This window comes from Homarus americanus, unplaced genomic scaffold (genome assembly GCF_018991925.1).
Source record: "Homarus americanus isolate GMGI-L3 unplaced genomic scaffold, GMGI_Hamer_2.0 scaffold53225, whole genome shotgun sequence".
NCBI classification, from domain to species: domain Eukaryota; kingdom Metazoa; phylum Arthropoda; class Malacostraca; order Decapoda; family Nephropidae; genus Homarus; species Homarus americanus.
Window position 1 is genome coordinate 1213838 of NW_024750875.1, and position 25112 is coordinate 1238949.

The 25112-nt window shown below is 42.4% G+C and overlaps 1 protein-coding gene across 2 annotated transcripts; it reads right to left on the reverse strand.

Moving 5' to 3' along the window:
• Positions 1 to 10041: 10041 nt before the first annotated feature.
• On the reverse strand, positions 10042 to 19680 carry LOC121854449. Of its 2 annotated transcripts, XR_006086546.1 has the most exons (4): positions 18538 to 19680; positions 16279 to 16451; positions 12144 to 14476; positions 10042 to 12066 (listed from the first exon to the last, which is right to left on the reverse strand). XR_006086546.1 is itself a non-coding variant. In XM_042349121.1 (3 exons), the coding sequence occupies exons 2-3, from the start codon at positions 16448 to 16450 to the stop codon at positions 13107 to 13109; spliced, it is 1542 nt and encodes a 513-aa protein (XP_042205055.1). In that variant the 5' UTR covers position 16451; positions 18538 to 19680; the 3' UTR covers positions 10042 to 13106. The 2 variants fall into 2 exon arrangements, 1 of the variants encoding a protein (XP_042205055.1); XM_042349121.1 differs by having other exon boundaries at positions 10042 to 14476.
• Between the last annotated feature and the right edge of the window lie 5432 nt (positions 19681 to 25112).

Here is a 25112-nt window from a genome sequence, read left to right on the forward strand (position 1 = left end):
CACCATGCACTGGAAAGGTTTGGCAGTGGACTACTGCACCACCCTCGTCATCGCCACCTCCTGCCACCTGCAGCCCCCCACCCAACTCGCACAGTCCGCCACTACAACAATATTCAGCCCATAAGAGCCCGCACCGATAGATATAAGAACAGCACCATCCCATCTATTGTTAAAATAATAAACAACTCCTGATTTATGTACTGCACAGCCCTGTAAATGTATTCAATGCATATTATATCATTATGTCTAAATCAAATGTAAGTCTGTATATTTTCAGCCACCGGCTGCAACTCTATTAATAAACAGTTTATTATTATTATTATTATTATTATTACACACACACACACACACACACACACACACACACACACACCACAGACAATAAACAAACACAAATACTTACATAACCAAATAACAATCTCGAACAATAAATGTTTCCCCAATCCTCACAATGTTATTTCATAATTCTAAACTAATTTGAAAATAAATATGAAATATATTATTAACAGTAAAAATATAAATTAAAAATTCTATAGATCTGTAACATCCTATCATAAGTGTATAAGTTTTATTAAAATTATAACATAATTGTTATTAAAGCATAATTTTAAAGTAAAATTTTCGATGTTCATCTTTTCTAATTTTATATACAACTTAACGTCTTATTTCAGTTATGTATCACTAAATTTTGGAAAGCCTCGTGGAATGAAGGCAAATAACTGCAACGAATACAGTATAATAAAAACAGTAACGGCCGATACGAGTAATAATATTCCTTTATGTTACCAAGTACAGTATTAGTTAAGCTAGTATCGGTGGTATTAAGTACTGGTAACTGGTGAACCCAGTATACAAGTAGGTTGTCTTGAGTACTCTGCTGGAAAAGAAAATGCAGTTGCTGGGTGTTTTATGGACTCGGTTATCTATAATGAGATATTTTAGTTTTAAGGGATATGCATTGCTATTTACATCAATGTTACTAATGAATTAGAATATCCCCTTTCTTTTTTTCCATTGGTTTATCTTCAAATTAATAACAAATAAAAAATCCGTTAAAGCTAATCCCGCTAAGATGACATGACAACAGACGTGATTCCCTACCGTCTAATCAGTGCACAGGAGAACACTGTATACTTTACATGTAATAGTACAATCACTTGACTGTACTCAATGATTTGGCTGTTAAAGTACTCAAAATACTCGACACCTAGCAATTAGTATCGATACTTTCAAGTACTGTATATAGCTGGTATCAGAATTATCGGTATGCCTGACTAATATACAGTACGCAATGTGAAAATGTTCCAGTTCATGCAGTGTATGTTGAGTAGAGGTTAGGCTAATCAGGAGAGAACTCCCAACATTCAATAAACTTCACGTTAACCTGGAGTAACCTAACCTAACATAACCTAACCAAGTCTAGCTTAACCTACCCTGTCCAACATATACACAAACTATACACAGCATAAACAACATGAAACATAAACTTTTTACAGATGATTTAGACATGACAGATTTGACACAATGATTAAACATACTGTTGTGCCAAGGCATAATTTAGAATTATAAGTTTTGTGAACTATGTGTTTTTATTATTTTCTATTACAAGCAACAGTTATTTTGGCATGTTTGGGGAGATTTTCTTGTATACAGTATATTGATGTAGACTGTAGAGGAACAGTACACAAACTCCTATGGTACTTGAAGCAGAAGAGGGGGGGGGGGGATTCGATGAAGAGGCCCCGGGGAGGACGTACCAGGGGACGGGTAGTGGCAGCAAGAGCGCCAGTGCAGAACCAAGGGACAACGGGACACCCCCCACCCGCTCTACCTCCCACCCAGGAGGAGGCGAGCGCCATATAAACAATGCCATCTTTGACCACACCCCACAAAACACAATGTATTTAGTAAACGCTGCAGCTCCGGAGAATGACGGGGGCCGGAGTTACCAAGAGCAGAGACGTTACCGAGAACAACTTCCGACTTGAATGTCATGTACACTAATACTGACACGTTCCTTGATAAGAGAGAGGAGTTTGAAACACTACTGAAGGTACATCAACCCGATATAGTAGGCGTTATAGAACTGTTGTACAAGAACAGGAGAATCGAGCAGGAGGAATGCGAGTTCAACATAGACAATTATGACTCATTTACGAGCCTTTCTCAAGCAACTTGCAAGAGGGGTGTGGTTATCTATGCTAGGCAAGACCTTAGAGCCAGCCAGGTGAGGGTACAGGGAGAGGATGTTTTTGAAGAATGAAAATGATGTAAAATTAAGTTAAATGGGAAAGACTTACTTATTGTCGGGTGTATCTACAGATCCCCAAACTGTAGCGCATTAAACCAAAGAAACTTAAAAATCTTAATTGACATTGTAACGGCGCACAACGCTAGCCACCTCCTTGTCATGGGGGACTTTAATTGTGGCGACATCGACTGGAGAAATGAATCCACGCCAAACTACCAAAATGATCCAGCCAGCACTTTCGTAGAAACTCTGAGAGACAATTTTCTATTCCAACATGTTAAAGATCCGACTCACTACAGAGGAGAGCAAACACCCAAACCGCTGGACGCATACGAGGAAGGTATGGTGGCCAAACTGGAACATCTAGCACCAGTCACCATAGAAGCCCATTGTTGATGATAAGTGTTTACTATTCCATTATACGCGCTCAAGTTGGTACCCTGACCACCATCTGGGGTGGCTCTTCTTCTGTCCAACTGTTAGATAGGGTTTAATCAAAGGCATTTCTTCTTATTAACTCTCCTCCTTTAGTTGATGATCTTTCTTCTCTTTCTCTTCGCCGCAATGTTGCTTCACTCTCTCTTTTTAACAGTACTTTAACGGGCAATGTTCGGTGGATTTGGCAGTGGATGTGCGGATGTCGGTCACACAAGAATAACCCGTTATAGTACATCCTTCTTTCCTCACACAGCCAAATTGTGGAATGCTCTGCCTTCTTGTGTTTCCATACTCTTACAATCTGTCTCACTTTAAAAAGCTGGTTTTCTTGTATCTTCGTGGTGTTCATTAGCATACTATTTTTCTCTTCTGATTTATATTTTTTTACTCTTATCCCCCCCCCCGGGCCCCGTTGTGTGTGGGTGACCTGCGCCCGGGTGGGTTATTCCCCGTAACCCAAGTGCAATCTAGTTATTTCACATACTACATTCTTTCGATATGTTTGTGTAATAATGTATACGAAATGTTTATGAGCTAATACTTGTATGTGTCTGTGAATTGATATGTGTATGTATGTGTTTACATGTGTATGTGTGTTTTATATTCATATTTGTTTATTCGTTAAAATACATACAGTATATGTATATGGTTGTGTATTAGTATATGTACAGTATGCTTGTTTGTTAATATATGTGCGTTGATGTTTAAATATATCTCTGTATCCACATATGTTACTGTATGGGTTTATGTAAATTCTGTATTTATGATTGTGTATTAATGTGTATGTATATTTGTGGATACAGCACTCGACTCCTTTCCTAGAGATCACCTGTTCGACCCTGGCGCCCTCAGTCCACCCAGCGTATAATTGAGTATAAGTATGTGAATAATATTATGTATATAAATATGTGTATGTATGTTTGTATATGAATATGTAAAAATAAAACATAATAAAAAGCTAAAATAAAGGACTTTGGTGACCCGTGATTTACACACTAGGTTCGTGACGTCACAGCAGCCTGGTGACGTCATAAGTGATAGTTGCCAAGTGGGACTTTTCTATAGGAAACATGTGAGTGAAGGTGTTGTCACAGTGCCATCGCGACGTGACAGTGTGGAAGTCATATGTTGTTTACTTAGCCCAATGTTCGTCTGTGTTAATCATACAGGTGGACGCTTTTTGTGGTAATAGTGTTAGGTTAGGTTAGGTGGGGCTAATTTTCAGGTGATTCATATGAACGATTAATTCTTTAACAACAGACTGACTGACCTCTATTCTCCAGAAACAAAATTCCTCGTTTTTCCGACGGTTTATAAACAAAATTCTAACACCTGACAGTCAAGCGAGATTTTTTTTAATAGAATGCGAGTTTTATGTTGTAATATTTATGTTCTTAATATTTTATCTTAAATGGACAGTGGTGAAGTCCAGGCCTCTGGTTCTAATACTGGACCACCCGAAAGGCTAGTAAGCTGATAAGTGGCGCCAATTATATATTAACACCACCAGTCAGATTTACTCTTACGAAGTCAGTTACAAGGAATATTCATGGTATGAATATGTATGAATCTGACACAAGGACTTTACGTGAGGGGAACTATCATGTGACGTCTGGCTCTCTGCCCTGTGCGTGTTGTCGTACCGTAGTGAGTAACACACCTCCCAGTGCTGCTTATCACTGATTGGCCAAGTGAGTCCCAGCTCTAATAGCTCCCAGCTCAGTATAAACATTAGGATTGGATCCCTGTCCTAATGGGCCCTAGTCAAAATAGAGTGAAGATAGATATATACTGTAGATAGATAAGCATAGATAGATGGATAGATAGACTGATATATAAAAAGATAGACAGAGAGAGAATATATAAAAATATGCAGTAGGGTAATTATTGACGACATACTCCTCGCCGATTTTTTAATAGAAACTTAATTTAAAGTTGCCGCAATTTCACTCTTTGCAGTGGAAACTGTCGTAGTTTGAACAAATTTGTTAAAATGGGGTTATTTCTAAAATAAACCTAACCTAACCTAATCTAACCTTAGTTGGTAAGAAACTATGATATGGTGTAATTTTACGTTTTTTTTTTGTGGACGTGAGAAAACGGCCGAAGGGTTTATAAACAGAGAGAGGATAACATGGAACATGGATCGGACCACCGTATTGTTTTATCTCCGTGAAAGACAAGGTAGTGCTGCTAGTGAGATCCTAGGGGCCCAATTATCTCCCAAGTGAAGCATTTACCCAAGAAGTGAATATCATAAGTGAACACGGTGATGAAAATATAATAATAAAAGGTCCATCAAAACAAATTCCACAGCGATGGGTGTATCGTCAATATTAACCAAAAATAAGTTCACTCTAATTCAGCATTGTGTACATGGACAGTGACGATATGCAAACACTGGTAAATAGTGAGTTGATTAAACCAAAGATGGCCTGAGAAAGCCTTTACCTCATATATACTGTATTTACATTTTGATGAGAAACCTTAATTTATCAGCCCGGAAATTTGTACCCCCCACACACCCTCCCATCTCCTGTCCTCTCCTCTCTCATACCCTCTCCACCTCCTCTTTTCTCCCCCCTCCACCTCCTCTTCCTCCTCCTCTCCCTTACTCCTTTCCTCTCACGAGATGTTGAATGGTTATGTCTGGTGTGTGTGTTAGTAAGGACGACGTTTCTAGTGTCTTTAGATTTAAAATTCAGTATGATTTAAATATCTATCTATCTATCGTGTCAGGGAAATAATTCAGGGTATCTCTCCCCAAGACCAGGACAATAACATCCTGACATCACCACATTATGACCAGGACAATAATACTGTGACATCTCCACATTATGACCAGAGCGACCACTGATATTATAAAGGAACCATCAGGTAGGTCTATAGGCCTCTGCTTCTCTCATATTAAAGTGTTAATGTAGTACAGCATATAGGTGCTAATGGTCGTTGGTTCGCATCCATTAAAATCAACCTTTTGGGGAAGTGTTGGTACCGGCCACACTTCCTCATTGTGTACTGAGGCGTAATACTCAGTGTTGTGTCAGTAGTCGAACATCCACACACGATAAAAGATTTCCACGCCACTGAAAGTATTCAGATACATGCAGTAACTTACCCGGACTGGGGAGCTCAAGTTACCACCAATGATTGAGAAAACTTAAGATGCCACCAAAGGTGTACCACAACACGGCCATGTGAGGGAGACGGCCATTAAGATATAAGAAATATACCATGAAGAATTCTGTCCAAAAATGTGACCACAACACCACCACAGTTAAACAACCACACGAAGCTCTGGACACAGGCGTAGACCACAACCTTCACCCACAGCAAAAATATAAGTAACAAATAAACAAATAATCTGCTGCCCCCCCCCCCGGCCGGGACAGGGAGGGTGGTGGTTAAGGCCACATGTGGGTGCCAGCATCAGCGCGTGACCCACCCTGGCCAGCCTCTCACTGCTGCCAACACCTGGGCCCCGCTGGCTGCTGGACGGGGCCCCCTCACCTCCCTTCCCCAGGCTCTCCTGAAAACCGAAAACCAGCTAAAGGTAATAAAGAACCATAACAATGTGATAATGTTGCATTTACCCACGAAACGTAAAGATTTAACTTAACAAAGGAATTATCCATATCATTTGGTTTACATATTCTATATAGTTGATTTTCAGATTTTAGAAGGACCCCTTTTAGTTTGTTTTTTGTTTCCGTCTAAAGTCATTATATATATATCCTGCACAACAACCCACAACAATAGTGTACACTTATCACAACCCACAACAATAGTGTACACTTATCACAACCCACAACAATAGTGTACACTTATACACTTATCACAACCCACAACAATAGTGTACACTTATCACAACCCACAACAATAGTGTACACTTATCACAACCCACAACAATAGTGTACACTTATCACTTACAAAATTGCTGTACATACTCGTACATGAACGAGGTGTTGTACGTTGTGAAAGGCAGTGGGTCCTGTATGACGGACTATTAGGGGCAGCGTTTACAAGCATGGTTATTATCGAGAATTGTCCTAGTGTTGTTCCTAGTATATACTGTATCATGTATAGTCCAATTACACACTAAAACTAATATACTCTTACTTCTTTCCGATGTATTCCCGGGCTCGCATTAACTGGAGGAGACTGCTGGGCTGTACATGGCAATACAACTGACCATCACTTGCCCCCAAGCATATGCTTCTTGTTGATGGCGTTGAGGTCGTGTGTCCTTTCTTGTATAACTTTATCTTCATTGATCGTGTCAACTAGAGTTTTCTTTTGAGTTTCTCTCAAGGGAGTTGCCTTCTCCCTTGAACACGAACTTTTACACCCACCACTTATGCTTCTACTTCAAGGTTGGCGTCTGTCAAATCGAGCAGGTTAGTCAGTTTGTTTATCTTGTCCAGGCCTACCAACCCTCTCGAGTTGCAGCATTACGGTTACTGTTGCAACCCGCATGTATTGGCTGCTATTAGAATTTGACGAATCATATGTCGGGTTACTAAAAAGTAACCCGGTGCTGGGATTGCTCTTCAGATATGCTGCCTCGAATATTAAAAAAAAAAAAAATGGTCCAAACCTTCGGTACAGTCTCACCCAAAAGTTCGGTAACTCTCCCAGCCAGGTATTGCTGCACTGCCTGCTTCAGATGTTTGAAACTGTCTCAGTACCAACCAGAACATGAAACCAAAACTAGTGAATCTAAAGGTTCGAAGTAACAGACTCAAGTTCATACATCTGAAGCAGGCAGTGCAGCAATAGCTGGCTGGGAGAGTTAACGAACTTTTGGGTGGGACCATACACAGGGAGGCAAGGTGGCCAGGTTCACTTCACAAACTGCGTAATGGCAGCACAATGCACGTCACACTCAGGTACTGATAGAACACTGAACTCCAGACGTTTTATAACACCACGAGACTTGAGCTTATTCCTTTGTTACCCCAACCGTTCACACATTACCTGTTCACTATAGATGTAAACAATGTAATCTGTGGCTGGAATTTTGTGATAACTCTTACACTCACGGGCCCAGTCTTTCCCACTCACGGGCCCAGTCTTTCCCACTCACGGGCCCAGTCTTTCCACGTCCTCATACGCCCTAACCGAACCTTGACTTAAGATGGCGTCACGCTAGCACTTTTTTTCATAATTTAATTGCATTAATTTTCTAAAAAATTAAAATTTTCTGAGCGCTCCCTGTCACACACGCCAATCTTTCCGCGTTCGTCAATTGTAATGGAAGAAAATGGCTTTGTATGCCTTCCTTTCCTTTTTTTTTTACTGTATCTATCGTCCTTTGGGTCCCACAGGTAACGAAGTGATATAATATTGTCTGTCAATTATTCTTCGGACAGACGCATCCACACAGGAATAGTGAGGCCGTGAAGTTGAACACAAGGCTCAATGTAAACAAACGCCACCTCTACGGAACCTCAGTTACCAAGACATTAAACGCCTACAACTACTGCCAGGGAATGAGGCAGCAGATGACCTTGCCAAGACTGGCTGCAACAAGGCCACACCTGACTACGTTGTTCCTCGAACACTCTTACAGATTAGGACCCAAATCCGCCGCAAACAGAGAGAAGCTCGGGAAGCAGCCATCCCCCTGGACTCCCCGCCCACATGGTACGATGTCCTCCGTAAACTTCCTGACCTCTCGTACGTCTACGGGAAAGGGTCGCGGAAGGGGGACGTGATTGCTGCCCGTATCATCATTGGGTATGACTTTGCTTGGGAGATTGGTATCCCCACATCCCCTGAGCAACGCTCTTGTGCGTTATGCAGAAGACCCGACAGCCGCACCCTTATTCACTACCTCCTAAGATGTCCCCACACACAACGCTTCCGTGACGCCTGCTGGACCACCACTCCACGACCCCCTGACGGAGACACGATGATCCTCCCAATACTGGCCAGATATTTTGTAAATAATATTGATTATGTGTTAAAGGAACATCCTTCCTTCCTTAGGCTTTAGTAAGCCCCTTTATAATATTTATACTGTATATACTTTTCACACTTGCCAGATGATTCTGGTGTCATTGTACAGGGGTACCTAGTGACAGCACTAGGATCCCGCTTCCTCTTTCAAGGAATAAACAATTGAAATTGAAATTGAAACTACTGCCAAGGTTATACTACAGATGGGCAAGGGGCGACCTAATCGAAGTCTATAAACATCTCAGGGGCACTACTGGGTCGAAGGTACAGTCACCCAAAAAAGTGACGAAGAGGATAAAAGTAATATCAGATGTATTTACGAATATCAACATCAATAAAAAAATTACACGGATCATATGAAGATCCTCCCCCCCAAACCTACTTGGGGGGGAGGATCTTCATATGATCTGGCCTGGGGGGAGATCTTCATATGATCAAGCCCAGTCGCGCTCATCTGCAGATCCACCCCCCCCCCCTAAACTAAACTAACCTAACCTAACCTAACCTAACCTAACCTAACCAAACCTAACCTAACCAAACCTAACCAAACCTAACCTAACCTAACCAAACCTAACCTAACCTAACCTAACCTAACCAAACCTAACCTAACCTAACCTAACCTAACCTAACCAAACCAAACCTAACCAAACCTAACCTAACCTAACCAAACCTAACCTAACCTAACCAAACCTAACCTAACCTAACCTAACCTAACCTAACCTAACCTAACCAAACCTAACCTAACCTCCCCCCCAAACCTACTTGGATCTTCATATGATCTAGCCTGGGGGGGAGGATCTTCAGTTGGATACTTTGGGGGGGGAAGATCTTCATATGATCCAATTACACTTATGCAGTTTATTAAAATTGCAACACTGAATAATTTTTTAATTAAATCGAGTTGTTTTACATGGTTCGATATTTATTTTATATAAATATCCTCATTATTAAGTATACTGTAGATCTTGACCACAGAAATTGGCGCTACCCAGTCAGGCTGAAACGACACGTTTCGTTCCAGCGTGACGAGCTAAAAAAATTTACAATTCGTGGAAATAAACGACGGAAACCGAGAAATTTGATGGAAAAAGTGCAATTATGACGCCGCCTTTAACCTAACCTGTCGTAACTTAGGATCAAGTAGGGGTGAAGGACTTGCCTCAAGGTCTGCGTATGTGTGCGGGCGTTTCTGTATGTAAGTATGGATGCGTGTGTCTGTAAGCGTGTACGGATATTGTGTATTTGTGTTTGCCTGTGTACTGTGTTCGTGTACTTCTAAGAAACATCTGGAGACTTACCGACCTGATGGAGTCAAAACTTCAATTCATCAGCGTTGAATTCCTCTTGTAATAATAACTCTTTAAGGTTCGCTCAAAATAAAGTGACTTTCATAGGAAAAATCAACTATTTATTATGAAACAATTCACAACTTTTTGAAAGACAATGTTGGATATAATGACAACAACAGCGATGTGTGTCACTGTATTGTACACGCGCACTCACAGGAAGAACATACACAGAGGTGCCGTTCACAGACACCTTAACTGTGTCTATGAACGGGAGCATCGTCAACAACACGGCCAGGGAGACAGGTACTGAGTAATGGCGTCCGCTGTGTTCCTCAGGCAGGCAGGGGGAATGTCACGCGCATTGAGCAAACGTATCCTTGAGTCTTGTTTAACACTCACAAGACATCATAACACCCAGAATGAAACATGGTTAACATACTTCTGCATATTACGTGACGTCATGATCCACTGCCATCTGTATTAACGAACGGACCCTAAAGCTATAATTCCATTCACGCGTTTTCAGTCGCTACAGGGAGCGATTGGCATGGACAGTATACTGCAAACGCATAACGCTAACAAAACCGTGCCAATGGAAACAACCGTGCACATTTCAATGTCATCTATTTTTGGCGCTAGTGCTAACGCGTGAATGGAATCCTAACTATAGTCATGGGGCGACCACACTTACGCCTCCAAAATATATGAAACCATTGGCCAGAAACTGTGACGTGGGATGACGACAACACGAGGATAAGACACCAAAGTATCACCCAGTTTGATATAAAGGCAACCTGTAGATCAGTATCGCGGTTTATTTTTTACCCATTATTTGGCGTTTTCTTTTCCCTACAAACATCACGGAAGCAACGTTTTACTTATCCAATAGCAACATATAACTGATAAACTATGTATGTTTGGATTTTAATATTTGGTGAAAATCTAATAAACCAACTCTTAAAACAGATAAAACCTACCAATCTAACATAACCCATCTTAAGCTAACTATCATAGAGAGGACATACGTTAGGTTGAGTTTAGTTAGCGTGTTCTTGACTTTTAGCAGACGTGCATGATGCCTCTATGGCCATCAGTGAGCTGCTGGCCCGCGACACTGATCAACAGTTAGTTACCCAAATATATAATCTGCACATGAAGACAATTGATATATATATTTAAAGTCAGAATTCTATTCCAAGAAGATTACCTGACTATTGTATATTACTTTAAGTCTCATAAATAATACACTTTCTTGTGGAGGATTATTGAAAACCTCCGCCCGCCACCCGGCTAATAACTGTAAACAAACTAAAAGTTACTGTGAATTGTTGACATGTTTTTGAGAACATACTGTAGGTGTTATCGATGCAAAAATCAGACAAACCGACACAATTTCGGTCGGTTTAAGTTAGATTTAAATGTGGCAAATTCATAACTTCGTACTTACACTTTCCATAACTTCGTACTGACATTTTCCATCACTCCATACTTATTCTTTCCATCAATGCGTACTTAAACTTTCCATAACTTCCAACTTATACTTCCTTCACTTTCTATCCGAGTCAACTGTTTTCTTTTCATCTTCCACCAACTTTTCCGTCGTTATAAGTCACGTTCTCCTCACAGAAATGTCAACAACTCGCTCTTCTATAACTATTATCATTTTATTATGCAGCTGGAGCAGATCTTCAACATTATTATTATCTCTTAAAACTACAGTATTACAAACTTCTTACACAACGCTTTCTAAATCAAAGTCAAAATGCAAGTTCCAACATTTCACAAGTATGGCGACAACAGGAAAGTGTTACGTATACAGTATGCTGGGGATTGATGTTTCCCCAACGGTGCTCTACGAACCAATTCCCAAGATTTCTCTGATATTAATTTACTTTTGAACGAGAATCTTCACCACACAAGGGAGTATCAATAATAGCATGAACTGGTTTAGGGAACAAATTAGTCTCAGAGCTGGCATGGTGTTATTTTGGAAGCTGTGTGTGTTTGTGAAAAAGGACGCGTTTGTTATGTGCGTGTGTGTGTGTAGGTCTAAATATCAGTCTCCTACCAACACTGAACATCTGAACTTAAAAGAAAACCTCAGCGGTATTGGAGAGATGTAAACATCTACCCAAAGAACGTGAATTTTCTACATATTTAAGTCCAGTGTTTAAAGTTGGTACCATTTTGATCTTCAGACCGACACACACAATTAACGTCTTTTACACACACAGGTCCCACAAACAACAATGTGCTGACTCTGAGCCGGTGATATGGCCCGTGAAATAAATCTCCTCGCATTTCTAGGACACAGTTTTCACGGTGCAAACGTTCCCGTGGAGTGAAGCAGTGGTAGTGGGCGGCAGTATAAGGGCCGCCCACATCACCGTAACAACTGCCAACTTAAAACAAAAAATACAGTCTGCGAGGAATCTAAAGCTTTCTGTTATCTGCAACTCTCAAGTAAATGATCTTTGTTGTGTTCTGGGCCAAAATTAGCAGCCGTGCTCCTTCCCTTTAGGCCAGGAATCAGGCGGGGGGGGGGGTGTGGAGGCACGCTTGGCACCCGCCTGGCACCCCACCAACGGATATCCTCTTGGCAGTCCTCTTAACCACATTGCAGGTGAGCACACCGCAAAAAAACTACAATAACATAAAAAATGCTGAGTAAGGATGTGGCGGGAGTTGCTGGGACAGGTTGTAAGGAAAAATAGATATAAAATATAGAGACATTTTACTTAATCTCTCTGGCAAAATACTCATCTTAAAGCATCATCAGGTCACTGTTTCACGTCTGTCAGTTTATAAAAGCTTTCCAGGTCAAAACAAACAGTAGATTTGGTGCAATTTACAAGCACGAGCATGAAGTGGTGGTGTGTGGGTGTCCGTCCTGGGGCGGCCAACACACAGGTGGTTAAAGTAGCGTTACTGGTCCAGAGTGTGTGGGTCCCTCACTCTCACACTCCAGCTATGTACCAACACTGCCCGGGTAACATCAGTTGCAGCCTCGCTTACATGCAAACCCCGAAGATAAAACAGCAGCAATAGATGAACCAGGGTGACCCACGCCTCTTATAGCCATGTAGAGAAGCTCCGGCAGGCGGCGCACAGGTTTCAGCGGTCACTTGTCTTCTTTCTGTAACACTGTTAAACAACGCAGGATTTCATCAATAAATTTCAATGTCAAAATTTTGATGCCTGATGTTCTCCTTGAACTCTGAAACTTGTTCCTTGGAAACGAGCCAACTGTAGAGGCAGCCGACCTCCTGTAAGAGCGGACACTCTTTCACCAGGCGGTGCATCACCTTGCTGGTGAGGGGAGAGTTGAGCACCCGGATCTTGACCAGGTTCTGCCACACCCCGGCGTCCAGGAGTTCACATATGAGACGGTCGTAGAGGACGTGGGGGTTCTGCAGCACCAGCTCCAGGATCCTCATGTTCTGACACTTGTTGAGAAACACCTTGAGGTCGTCCTCGGAGAGCTTCATGGAGGCCACTTGTAGAGAGCGGAGAGCCTTGAAGTAATGCATGTTTTCGGGTGCCAGATGGTAAGGGATGTCCTCCCCCAGCAGGTAACCATCGAGGCAGAGACTCTCGAGGTAAGGGCAGTACTGGGCCAGACACTGTAGGTGGTTGCGGGTGATACTCAACTTCTGCTGGGAGAAGCGAGTGTGGTAGGTGTACAGAAAGAGGTGTGTCATTCTGTCCCCCACTTGTTGTAAGAACCACACCAGGGCGTCGCAGTTCACGTCAGCGAACTTGGCTCGCTTTAGCTTCTGTAGACGAGCGAGTTGCTGTAGCCGCGTCAGGTCCATCTCCGAGTTACCGATGAAGGAGACCTGGATGTACTCCAGGTTGGGACACAGATTCGTCAGCACCGTCAGCTGGAACTCGTTCAGGATCTCACGAGAATGGAATTCCTTCAAGTTACACTGAACATTTTTGTGGTCGATAGTCTGAAGGAAGTTGAACACTTTCTCCATCTTGATATCCGGGACGCGAAGGATCTCTATGTTGGTGAGGACGAGGAGGATGACGGCCACGCCGGCCTCCGTCACTTTGGTCATGGAGAACTTGATCTCCTTGAGGGAGCGAGCACAGCGTGAAGTAGGCTGAAGGATGCCGCCCTTACTCAACACCTCGATGTTGTCCCTCAGGCCGTCCTGCAGCCCGCACAGCCGCAGGACGCCGTCGTCGTTGACGTCATAACAGCCTCGTAAGTCGATGCAGTAGAGTCGCTCACAGGTCCTGGCCACGATGTCGATCATGTGGTTGTTGCAGAAGTCTGTGCAGCTGAGGTGGGTGAGGGTAGTGGCGGTGTGCAGGAAGTTGTACAGCTTGGTGGCTCGGTCTCCACACCCGGCGTAAAACAAAGACAAGTTCTCCAGAAAGCCTCCATCGGCAGTCTCCAGCACGCCAGACTGCACAACGGAACCACTGGTGGAGACCCGCCGCACCCGCAGCCGCAGTAACAGCCGCACGTGTGACGGTGACGGCGTCATCTGTAGCCTGTCACTGATGGCCAACACAGCCTCACCTGTCAATATACAAACATATACATCAGTTAACATCCACAAAGACCAACATTATGAAGCAACACGTCAGTCAAGTGGCCCACAGAGATGGTCCCCAGAAGCTGACACATACTGTATACCAGTACAATGGTCAGGACAAAATTCCCTGCAACAGTCACCAGGAACAGTCAACAGTAATAGTCACCAGGAACAGTCAACAATGAGTCACCAGTGACAGTCACCAGGAACAGTCACCAGTGAGTCACCAGTGACAGTCACCAAGAACAGTCACCAGTGAGTCACCAGTGACAGTCACCAGGAACAGTCGCCAGTGAGTCACCAGTGACAGTCACCAAGAACAGTCATCAAGCGCACCTGTGTCTCAGAATGTTATCGAAACACCTTGACTTGAAATCTCTCTCTCTCTCTCTCTCTCTCTCTCTCTCTCTCTCTCTCTCTCTCTCAAGACAGGCGAAAAAATTTAGGTAATTTCTCATGTTTATCTCACTCAATAAATCTAAAAAAAAATAAACAAGTCTGGCGTCTGATTGGTTGATTCGCGGCTGAAGTGAAACAACGACTATCTTGCTGTAATATATTTCCTCCATATCTGCTAACATCAACTAAAACCACGATTATTGTGATTATTTCTGTATATTTTACGTAAATAATCACGTCCATGTAAATTTCACTGATCAGTTCATTAAATACGCAACAAGTTATAAATTAGTTAAACATACCTTGTACGTCAGGCAACGAGACTGATTTGCAGCAGAAAATTGTATTTATAACAAAATTTCGTACATTATACAGTACACTTTATATTGTATTATACTTGATCAGTCCGTTGGATTTTTTACCATGGCTTATTTTATTTATAGTTTCTAAGCAAAACATAATTATCTTATACTTCTTGATCATTAATAATAATAATACTGTGCTCAGTTAATTTGCAAAATCTAATTTATATTTAATCTGTGGCAGCTGACGCCTGAGGGAAGACGGATCCGCATATGACAAAAGTGACGATTCGATTAGTCTTTGGTAAGTCGGTCAGGTGGATAGAATGTCTTGGGCTCCTCTCTGCTTTATCTTAATTAATTACTATTTATTAAAGTATAATCGCCTACAATGCACCCGTGCAGATAACCAATACACCCGTGCAGATAACCAATACACCCGTGCAGATAACCAATGTTTACTGAACGTCTTAAATGCATTCTTTGGTGTACGATTTATTTATTTTTTAGTCTGGTCCTGTACCCTCGTCTTCCTTAATGTACAGTAATATATCACACAATCGATATATCCCTGTAAATACCAGTCCCAATCTCACGAAATACAGAGGGTCTACTATATAAAATTTTACAATTTCCGATTAACGCAACGCTATTTTTTTTTTTCCACTCTCCGCTGGTCCGTGAGGCTGAAGAGTTTGGCGACCACTGTAATTTAGAGTTAAGAAAAATACTACAGTGTTTAATGAATCAGCCAATCAGAGCCGTCGTTTGCCAGACTATACCTGTTGTTGACATACTTAATGAGATCGACAGGGAACCAGTCCATGTTAAACTTACCTTCTCGAAACCTAACCAAACTTAACCTAACAGCTACTTAACACATTCATAAGATATTAACACGAGTGGGTAGTCTGTTATATAAGGTACTAACAACCATTAACACAGCATATTATTATTATTATTATTATTATTATTATTATTATTATAGCCTATATCATGACAGGGATATAGTTAACTAATGATGCTAGTGTGTGTGTGTGTGTGTGTAAAGAAAACGTTTCCTTAGTTAATGGCATTACACTGACCAATTGAAGCCTGAAGAGGTACCGGAAGCAGGGAGTCGAGATAGGAGGCGACGGCTACAAGCTCTGGGTGGTCAGGAGCGTGGACGTGAGTGCTACATAACCCGTCCAGGAAGTGAGACAGGCGCCCCACACACTGCTGGTATAGGGACCCCGGCTGACGACGCGGAGCCATCCTGTAATACCGACAACTGGTTAGGTTTGGTTTGGTTTGGTAGAGTTAGGGTCTTCTAACTTAACCTAACCCAAGCAAACCAGACTTAAACTTATCCCAACCCAAGCTAACCAGACTTAAACTTATCCTAAGCTAACCTGACTTAAACATAGCCTAACTCAAGCTAACCAGACTTAAACTTTTCCTAAGCTAACCTGACTTAAACAGAACCTAACTCAAGCTAACCAGACTTAAACTTATCCTAAGCTAACCAGAATTAGACTTAATCTAACCCAAGCTAACCTGGCTTAAACATCACCTAACCCAAGCTAACCTGACTTAAACTTAATCTAAATCAAGCTAACCTGACTTAAACATAACCTAACCCAAGCTAACCAGACTTAAACATAACCTAACCCAAGCTAATCAGACTTAAACATAACCTAACCCAAGCTAACCTGACTTAAACTTAATCTAACCCAAGCTACTCTAACTTCATTTTAATCTGACCTTAGTTGGCCTAAATTAAATCTTAATCTAATTCAAGTTAACCCAAACTTGTTGTAAGACGGTCACCATAGAGGTTAGGTTAGGTTAGCATTACGGTAATTAATCTCTAGGTTTGTGTTTATAAAGTCCCTTGATGTTTGTGTCTACAGGGTCCCTTGATGTTTGTGTCTACAGGGTCCCTTGATGTTTGTGTTTACAGAGTCCCTTGATGTTTGTGTTTACAGAGTCCCTTGATGTTTGTGTTTATAGAGTCCCTCGATATTTGTGTTTACAGAGTCCCTCGATGTTTGTGTTTATAGAGTCCCTCGATGTTTGTGTTTACAGAGTCCCTTGATGTTTGTGTTTACAGAGTCCCTTGATGTTTGTGTTTACAGAGTCCCTTGATGTTTGTGTTTACAGAGTCCCTTGATGTTTGTGTTTACAGAGTCCCTTGATGTTTGTGTTTACAGAGTCCCTTGATGTTTGTGTTTACAGAGTCCCTTGATGTTTGTGTTTACAGAGTCCCTTGATGTTTGTGTTTACAGAGTCCCTTGATGTTTGTTTACAGAGTCCCTTGATGTTTGTGTTTACAGAGTCCCTTGATGTTTGTGTTTACAGAGTCCCTTGATGTTTGTGTTTACAGAGTCCCTTGATGTTTGTGTTTACAGAATACAGAGTCCCTTGATGTTTGTGTTTACAGAGTCCCTTGATGTTTGTGTTTACAGAGTCCCTTGATGTTTGTGTTTACAGAGTCCCTTGATGTTTGTGTTTACAGATACCTTGATGTTTGTGTTTACAGAATACCTTGATGTTTGTGTTTACAGAATACCTTGATGTTTGTGTTTACAGAATACCTTGATGTTTGTGTTTACAGAGTCCCTTGATGTTTGTGTTTACAGAGTCCCTTGATGTTTGTGTTTACAGAGTCCCTTGATGTTTGTGTTTACAGAGTCCCTTGATGTTTGTGTTTACAGAATACCTTGATGTTTGTGTTTACAGAATACCTTGATGTTTGTGTTTACAGAGTCCCTTGATTTTGGGAAAAGATCAAGAAGGGATTGGAAGAACACTTGAGGAGGGTTAGGTTAGGTTAAGTGATGCTGGGGTAGAGCAACAACAGATCATAAGGTGTATCATCACTGCAGATATGAAGGGTTTAATAACTTCTCCAAACTGTGTGAGAGAGAGATATTGTCACCACATGTTCCCCGCCGCGCCATAACAAAGTCCACAGGGCCATAATTCTGTTTAATAATGACACAAGATAATATTTTTTTTTTAAATCTCGTGGGATGTACAGTACCCTTACGTATGATGTCTAGTGAGAATCCATTATGCTTTGTTCCAGTTCCTAATATATAGCAAACGCACGGATGGATGGATGGATGGAACTGATTCATTGATTAATTGCTGTGTTAATCTATATAACCCTCACGAAGTGCTCTTTTCTGTTTGACCCGCCAGCTGCCCAAGAGGTTCAGTGAGGGTCATCTACCAGAGTAAGTACAGAAGCACCGGCAGAAGCTATCATGTTTAGTAGTGTCACGAGGGTCAACAAGGGGAGATGATTAGTCTACTTAACAACGATAAAATATTTACAAGAGTTGAAGCTTTCCTACTTGTTTAGCAGCGATGATTTGTGTGGCAGTAGCGGGGTCAACAGCAGTCGGAGCAGCACAAGAGGAAAGTGCCAGTACTAGTGTAGAGGACACAACTACCTGGTGGGGGAGGAGTGGGGGTCCAGCAGGTGGCCAGGGGCGTGGACGACCCTCACCCTTCGGCCTTGCTCCGCACTCACCCTCATTGGTCACCGTTGACCACGAGGGCCTCTTCGTCAGGTGTGTAAAGATGATGGAGGAGGTGGTGGTGTGAGTGAGTGTGTGTGTGTTTTAAGTTATCTCACAAGACAGTGGTGGTGTATAGTAAGGAGATGACGTTCAGAGGCGAGTTCTTGGCAAGGCAAATGGAGGTGCAGCGTGAGGGTTGGTGGCGTGTTGTTGACTCAGTGTGTGGAACTGGCATGTGTGTGTGTGTGTGTGTATACGAGGAGTCCCCCTTGAAGGGTTATACTATGGTGGAGGCACAGTACACAGCCCTGACCTCACACAGCACGGCTCTCATTCCCCATAACTTTGCAATTAATTTACACCAGTTACTTGATGACGTCAGATCAGGTTACTATAGTTCCTGAGTTGATCTTTTTTGTTCTTCACTGTACACTGGACAAATGCCACACGCACCCTCAGTTTTTATCACTTCGTCGAATTCCTTCTCCCCGTTCCTTATTTGTTGAACACATCACAAAGGTAGTACTCGATTCCGTAATAAATGCATTTGTTTAAGTTCACTTGTTTAACGTTACAATAGGCATTCGTTTACTTATAAGGTCACTCGTAAACATCACAAAGGCACTTGTTAACAAAGGAAGTTTATTTACGTAAGGAAGACACTTGATGGTTATATGTAAATAGTTCACAGTTTTCTCCACAGGTGGCTGAAGGTCACGTGAGAACAAAGAGCTTCGTACGGCGGCACCATCCTGAAGAAGGGGTCGAGGTTTGGTTGTCCCCTTCGAGTGTATATGTCCCCGGGGCGTGGCAACACTCTGGTCTTGTCCTCAGTCTCTAGACATGACCTTCACACACGGAGAACTCGTCGAGAGCTTCGTCAGCAGTTGTGGCGGCGGAGGGGGTGCCGTGTGTGAGGATCGAGCCGGGTGCTGCTCCGTGGTGGCGCCGGCCAGGGCAGAATTGGCACTGAAAACACCTGCAGCCCTCCGGGGCACGGTGCCACCAGCCAGTGCCAACACCCCTCCTCCCACCCCCCGTAACTACCCTTCTTCCCCTTCACTCCCACATGTCCAGACTGGTGCCACTACCCCCTTCCCCCTCCTCACACCCTCCCTCATATTTCCTGTAACACTCATCTTATTAATTTATTTTACTTGTTCTACTCATTACTCATCAGTCTTACCTGTCAGACAAATCTTACTCATTTATCTTACCTGTTCAGCTCATGTTGCATTCGTTTTACTCAGCCAACCGATCTATTTCGTTCTTACTTAACATTCTAAAGTGGTTCTTAAACTGGGGGCGCGATTCCAAGGGGAGGGGGCGAGAGCGGTCAGAGAGAAAAGTCTGGTCAGGAACTGAACACGTCTTGTACACGATTGCCCATCCCTCCCACTCTATAATAACCAAGGGTTGAATGAGGGGGTGGGGGGGGGGGCTTGGGTTCTGGGGGGGCGTGGGATCTAGGAGGGGGCTCGAAGCAAAAAAGTTTAAGATCCACTGTTCTAAACTGTTCGTGTCATCTAATTTAACGTCACATTCGTCTTCACTTCGTGTGCCTCACTGTCTGGCTGACTCAGTGACTGCTGCTGGAAAATGTTTTAAATTTACGCATTGGCAACATTCTCTGCCACTAGCATTCGCGATTGACTAGATCAGTTTCTCTCGCTAATATTATATAGTTTTCTCATAAGGTCAAATGTGTTTTATTGTAAATATTTCCTAATAATCTATATTTTATTGTGATTTGTTTATGATTATATTAGTTTTAAAAGTTGATACGTATTTATTTATCAACTAGAATGCATTTTTTAAGGATATATTTTTTAATTAATGAAATGTACTCCCGGTCTGATATTCCTAAACTTATTAATACAATATTCCAAGGTGTTTTATATCAAGGAAAATTATTAATTCTCCAAAGTTGTGTACAGTTCGCGTTTATGCGTATGCTGTGTGAGATGAACGTGTCCAATACCTGTTATGTTCTGGACTGCACGTGTCTTATAGGCGGCAACGTGGTGTAGTACCTGTCCCAACATAAGACTGGAGGAAACAGTAACTATTGGCCCATACTGGACAGTCCTATTTACACCCAACCCCTATCGCTCATATATCCACCCAACCTATGTTTGAAGCTATCCAGCGTGTTCCAGTTAATGGTGATGTTTGGTAACTTGTTCCACTCATCCACTACTCTATTTCCAAACCAATGTTTACCTATTTCGCGCCTAAATTTAAGTTTGTCTAATTTAAAACCATTGTTACGAGTTCGCTCCTGGTTGGATAGTTTGAGTACCTTTGTAATGTCCCTTTTGTTTAGCCCTGACTTTCATTTATACACCTCTATCAGGTCGCCCCTCACTCTACGTCTCTCGAGGGAGTGCAAATTAAGATGCTTTAACCTGTCTCTGTACTCAAGGTTCCTAATGCCCGGGATTAGTTTTGTCATTCTCCCCTGAATTCTTTCCAAGGATTCTATATCCATTCTGTAATACGGTGACCAGAATTGAACTGCGTAATCCAAGTGAAGTCTCACAAGCGCATGATATAGTTTTAAGATGACCTCGCTAGTCTTGTAACTAACACTCCTTTGTATGAACCCAAGTACTTTATTAGCCTTGTTTCGAGCAAATACACATTGTTTACTTGGCTTAAGATTCCTACTTATCATTACTCTTAAATCTTTCTCACAGTCGGATTTCTCAATAACATCGTTGTTCATCTAGTATCTGGTTTCCCTGTTTACATCTACTATACTGAGTACTTTACATTGAATCTCATCTGTTGTGTTCTGTGTTATTCTTATTCCTTACATGTTACGTCATTACCTAGCCTTGTAATATTACGTCATAAGTTAGTCTTGTACATGTGACGTCATTACCTAGCCTTGTAATATTACGTCATAAGTTAGTCTTGTACATGTGACGTCATTACCTAGCCTTGTAATATTACGTCATAAGTTAGTCTTGTACATGTTACGTCATTACCTAGCCTTGTAATATTACGTCATAAGTTAGTCTTGTACATGTTACGTCATTACCTAGCCTTGTAATATTACGTAATAAGTTAGTCTTGTACATGTTACGTCATTACCTAGCCTTGTAATATTACGTCATAAGTTAGTCTTGTACATGTTACGTCATTACCTAGCCTTGTAATATTACGTCATAAGTTAGCCTTGTTAGTCCTTTACGTATACCCGTCTTATTCGTGTTAAGTTGGTGTTAGGGTCGTGGACTGTACTAGTTAAGATAGCCGACTAAACACGAGTTGCATTGTTTACCTTTACATCCCGATACATACTTCTCTCTCCTGTATTAATAAACCTCATGTGTGTTTTTGACCTCAACGTGTGTGATACAGAAATAATCGTGTATGGATATAATTAACTGTTCTTGTTTATATGGAATTCTACTTGTGTTTTATGTCAGACCAGCGAGCGACGGTTCATAGTTGTGGTAACTCACCTTCTGGTTAGTGACGCACAAAGTCATATCCTCATCTTAGATCGTGTTGTCTTTCATCACCGAATACTTTAAAGATTGTTTCTCTAACCTAACCTAACCTAACCTAAGCTAACCTAACCTAACCTAACCTGACCTAACCTAACCTGACCTAACCTAACCTGACCTAACCTAACCTAACCTAACCTAACCTAAACTTAACCTAACCTACCCGTGTCCTCCCACTACTAATATTTACTCATCATAATCATCAAACTCAAGTGACCGCTACACTCATACTGTACTGTACTGTAGGTGTGGTGGAGGTGTGGTGTATGTGTGTATTATAAACACTCTGGTGTTGTGGTGTTGTGTGGTGTAGTGGGGGTGTTGTGTGAGGATGTGGTAGGGGTGTGGTGTGCTGGGGGTGTTGTGGTGGGAGTGTGTTGTGTGGTGAGGGTGTGTGTGGGTGGGGATGTGGTGTGTGTTGTGTGTGGTGGGGTGTTGTGTGTGGTGAGGGTGTTGTGGTGTGTGGTGTGTGGTGTGGTGTGGTGTGGTGGTGTGGTGTGTGTGTGGGTGTGTGTGGTGGGTGTGGTGTGGTGTGGGTGTTGTGTGTGGTGTGTGATGGGAGGGTTGTGGTGTGGTAGGGTGTGGTGTGGGATGTTGTGGTGTGTGGGGGTGTGTGTGGGGGTGGGGGTGTGTAGGGGTGTGGTGTGGTGGGGTGGGTGGTGTGTGTGGTGTGTGATGTGGTGGGGGTGGTGGTGGGTGTGGTGGGGTGTGTGGGGTGTGGTGGGTGTGGTGTGTGGGTGGTGTGTTGTGGGGTGGGTGGTGTTGTGGTGTGTGTGTTGTGATGGGAGGTGTGGTAGTGTGGTGTGGTGTGGTGTGGGTGTGTTGTGAAGGATACAGTTTTTTGTGTTTGTCTGCCTGATGAATGTCTGGGGTTGAGGGGTCAGGCTCGGGAGGGGGAGAGATGGTAGGGTCATCTCTCATCGCCATCGTCCGGGTGTGGCGCGCTCTACCATCAAAACATCATTGAAAGGTTGGTGCTAGCTGGGGTTAGGACATTTAAATTGAATTGTTTTTAGTGATATTATCTCCTGTTTAATGTTGCCAAGGTACACACACACACACACACACACACACACACACACACACACACACACAGTGCCATATGTGAACTATGAACACTCTACATATTCCCTAAATTGTTGGTTTAGATCACGTGAAGATTGGGCACCTCTGTTTACTTCATCATAAGATAACTCGAACTTAACCTGACGGCAACATAACCTAATCTAAAGTTACTATTATGATATCTAACTTGTCCGGGTGAGTGTTAGTCCGTGTACCCTTCCGACGCTGTGGGCAGGAGAGGTGACGGTCTATATTACATAAGGGAACACCTGAAGAATCTCCACCCCAGGTTATTGCACCTGCCCGAGAGATTAACCACCTAACAGGGGGATGAGGTTAGGTTAGGTTGATCTTTAGGCGAAATAAGCCGTGGTGGAGATTCTGCAGGTGACCAAAAGTAGAGTTATGTCCAGGTGACGAGAACCTGTGTTTAGAGGCTTCAGGGCGATAGGCTTTGCTGGTAATACATGAAGCTTCAAACCCCCCGTCGGTACCTCAATCGACAAGCTTCCTCCTGGACTGAGGCGACGGGGCCCCCAAATCTAACGAATTTCTGTGTGGCCGTCTCTACTGCTTTTCAGCGTTGATTTTAGTTAGTTTTAGTAAATCGTTAACTCTTGAGAACAATGATTTAACACTAAACCTCAATATCATCGTACTCAAGAGAACAGGTCATTGTATTTAAAGAGCTTAAGTCATCGTATTCAAGGAAAACCCACTATGCCCAGGGGAATTGGTAAAGCGTCTCAAGGGGTAACAGTTACATTAGGTTCAATTCGGGTGTGTTTACCGAGTATTGACAATCTCGGTACGACTGTGGTGTTATCGGAATTGGTAAAAGAACATGAGTACACAATATCATCCAGCGGCTAGAGCGCGCCCGTCGTCCAACTTGTCATTAGTTGAAGTGCGAGGCGACTTAGGTTTCGAAATAGAGATCGGTGAGAAATAAAACTTCTCACAGGATAACATCAACCAACACTCACTAAACGAAGCTAACATAACCACCCAAGGTAATGTGTAGCTAAGAATGACCGATAGCGTCATATAATAATTGCAATTATAACACTGATTATTAGTCCCCACCAAGCCATAACTTTCTAATAAGAACATAAATTTATTCCCAAACCCGTGCTAGATTTCGTTGTGCCAAATTAAAATAGCTCATTCGCTAAAGCTATGGTATTATTTGTTCAAAGTTATCGTATTGACAACTCCCAGACGCAGAGAAAGATAGCCTGCATTCCTAAATCCTTTTCTCAGGGCGTCAGGGAATAAAAACAGTACACACACACACACACACACACACACACATCAGTGAAGGACAAGAGGTACTGCCACAACACCACAATTTGGCCACCGTCCAGGCGTTTGGGGCAGCGACACACACACCAACATTCTGCACACCATCACCCACTCACCAAGTCCCTATAGATGAAGCTTGCATAAATTCCTCTAGATGGTGCATTTATTGTGTTTGTATTGTGACGGGGTTAGATGGTGCGCTTAATGTTATTGAAGTTAAGTTAGGTTAGGTTAGGTTAGATTAGGTTAAGAGCAATCCAAGGGGGTCATAACTCCATATAACTCCTTACAATGATTATAAAAAAAGTACGGATTACCAGATTCAAGTGAGATAAGATGAGTTACACAATAGAGAGAATGAACTTGGTTGAGATGTTTTCTAAAAGTATATGTTCCGTGATCAAAGACAGCCTGAGTATTAGTATGTTAATGGACAGGAAGCATGTATACAGACAATGCAGGTATACAGTTTAACATGTACAGAGACAACGCGGGGCTATAGTGTCCATGCAGTGTGCG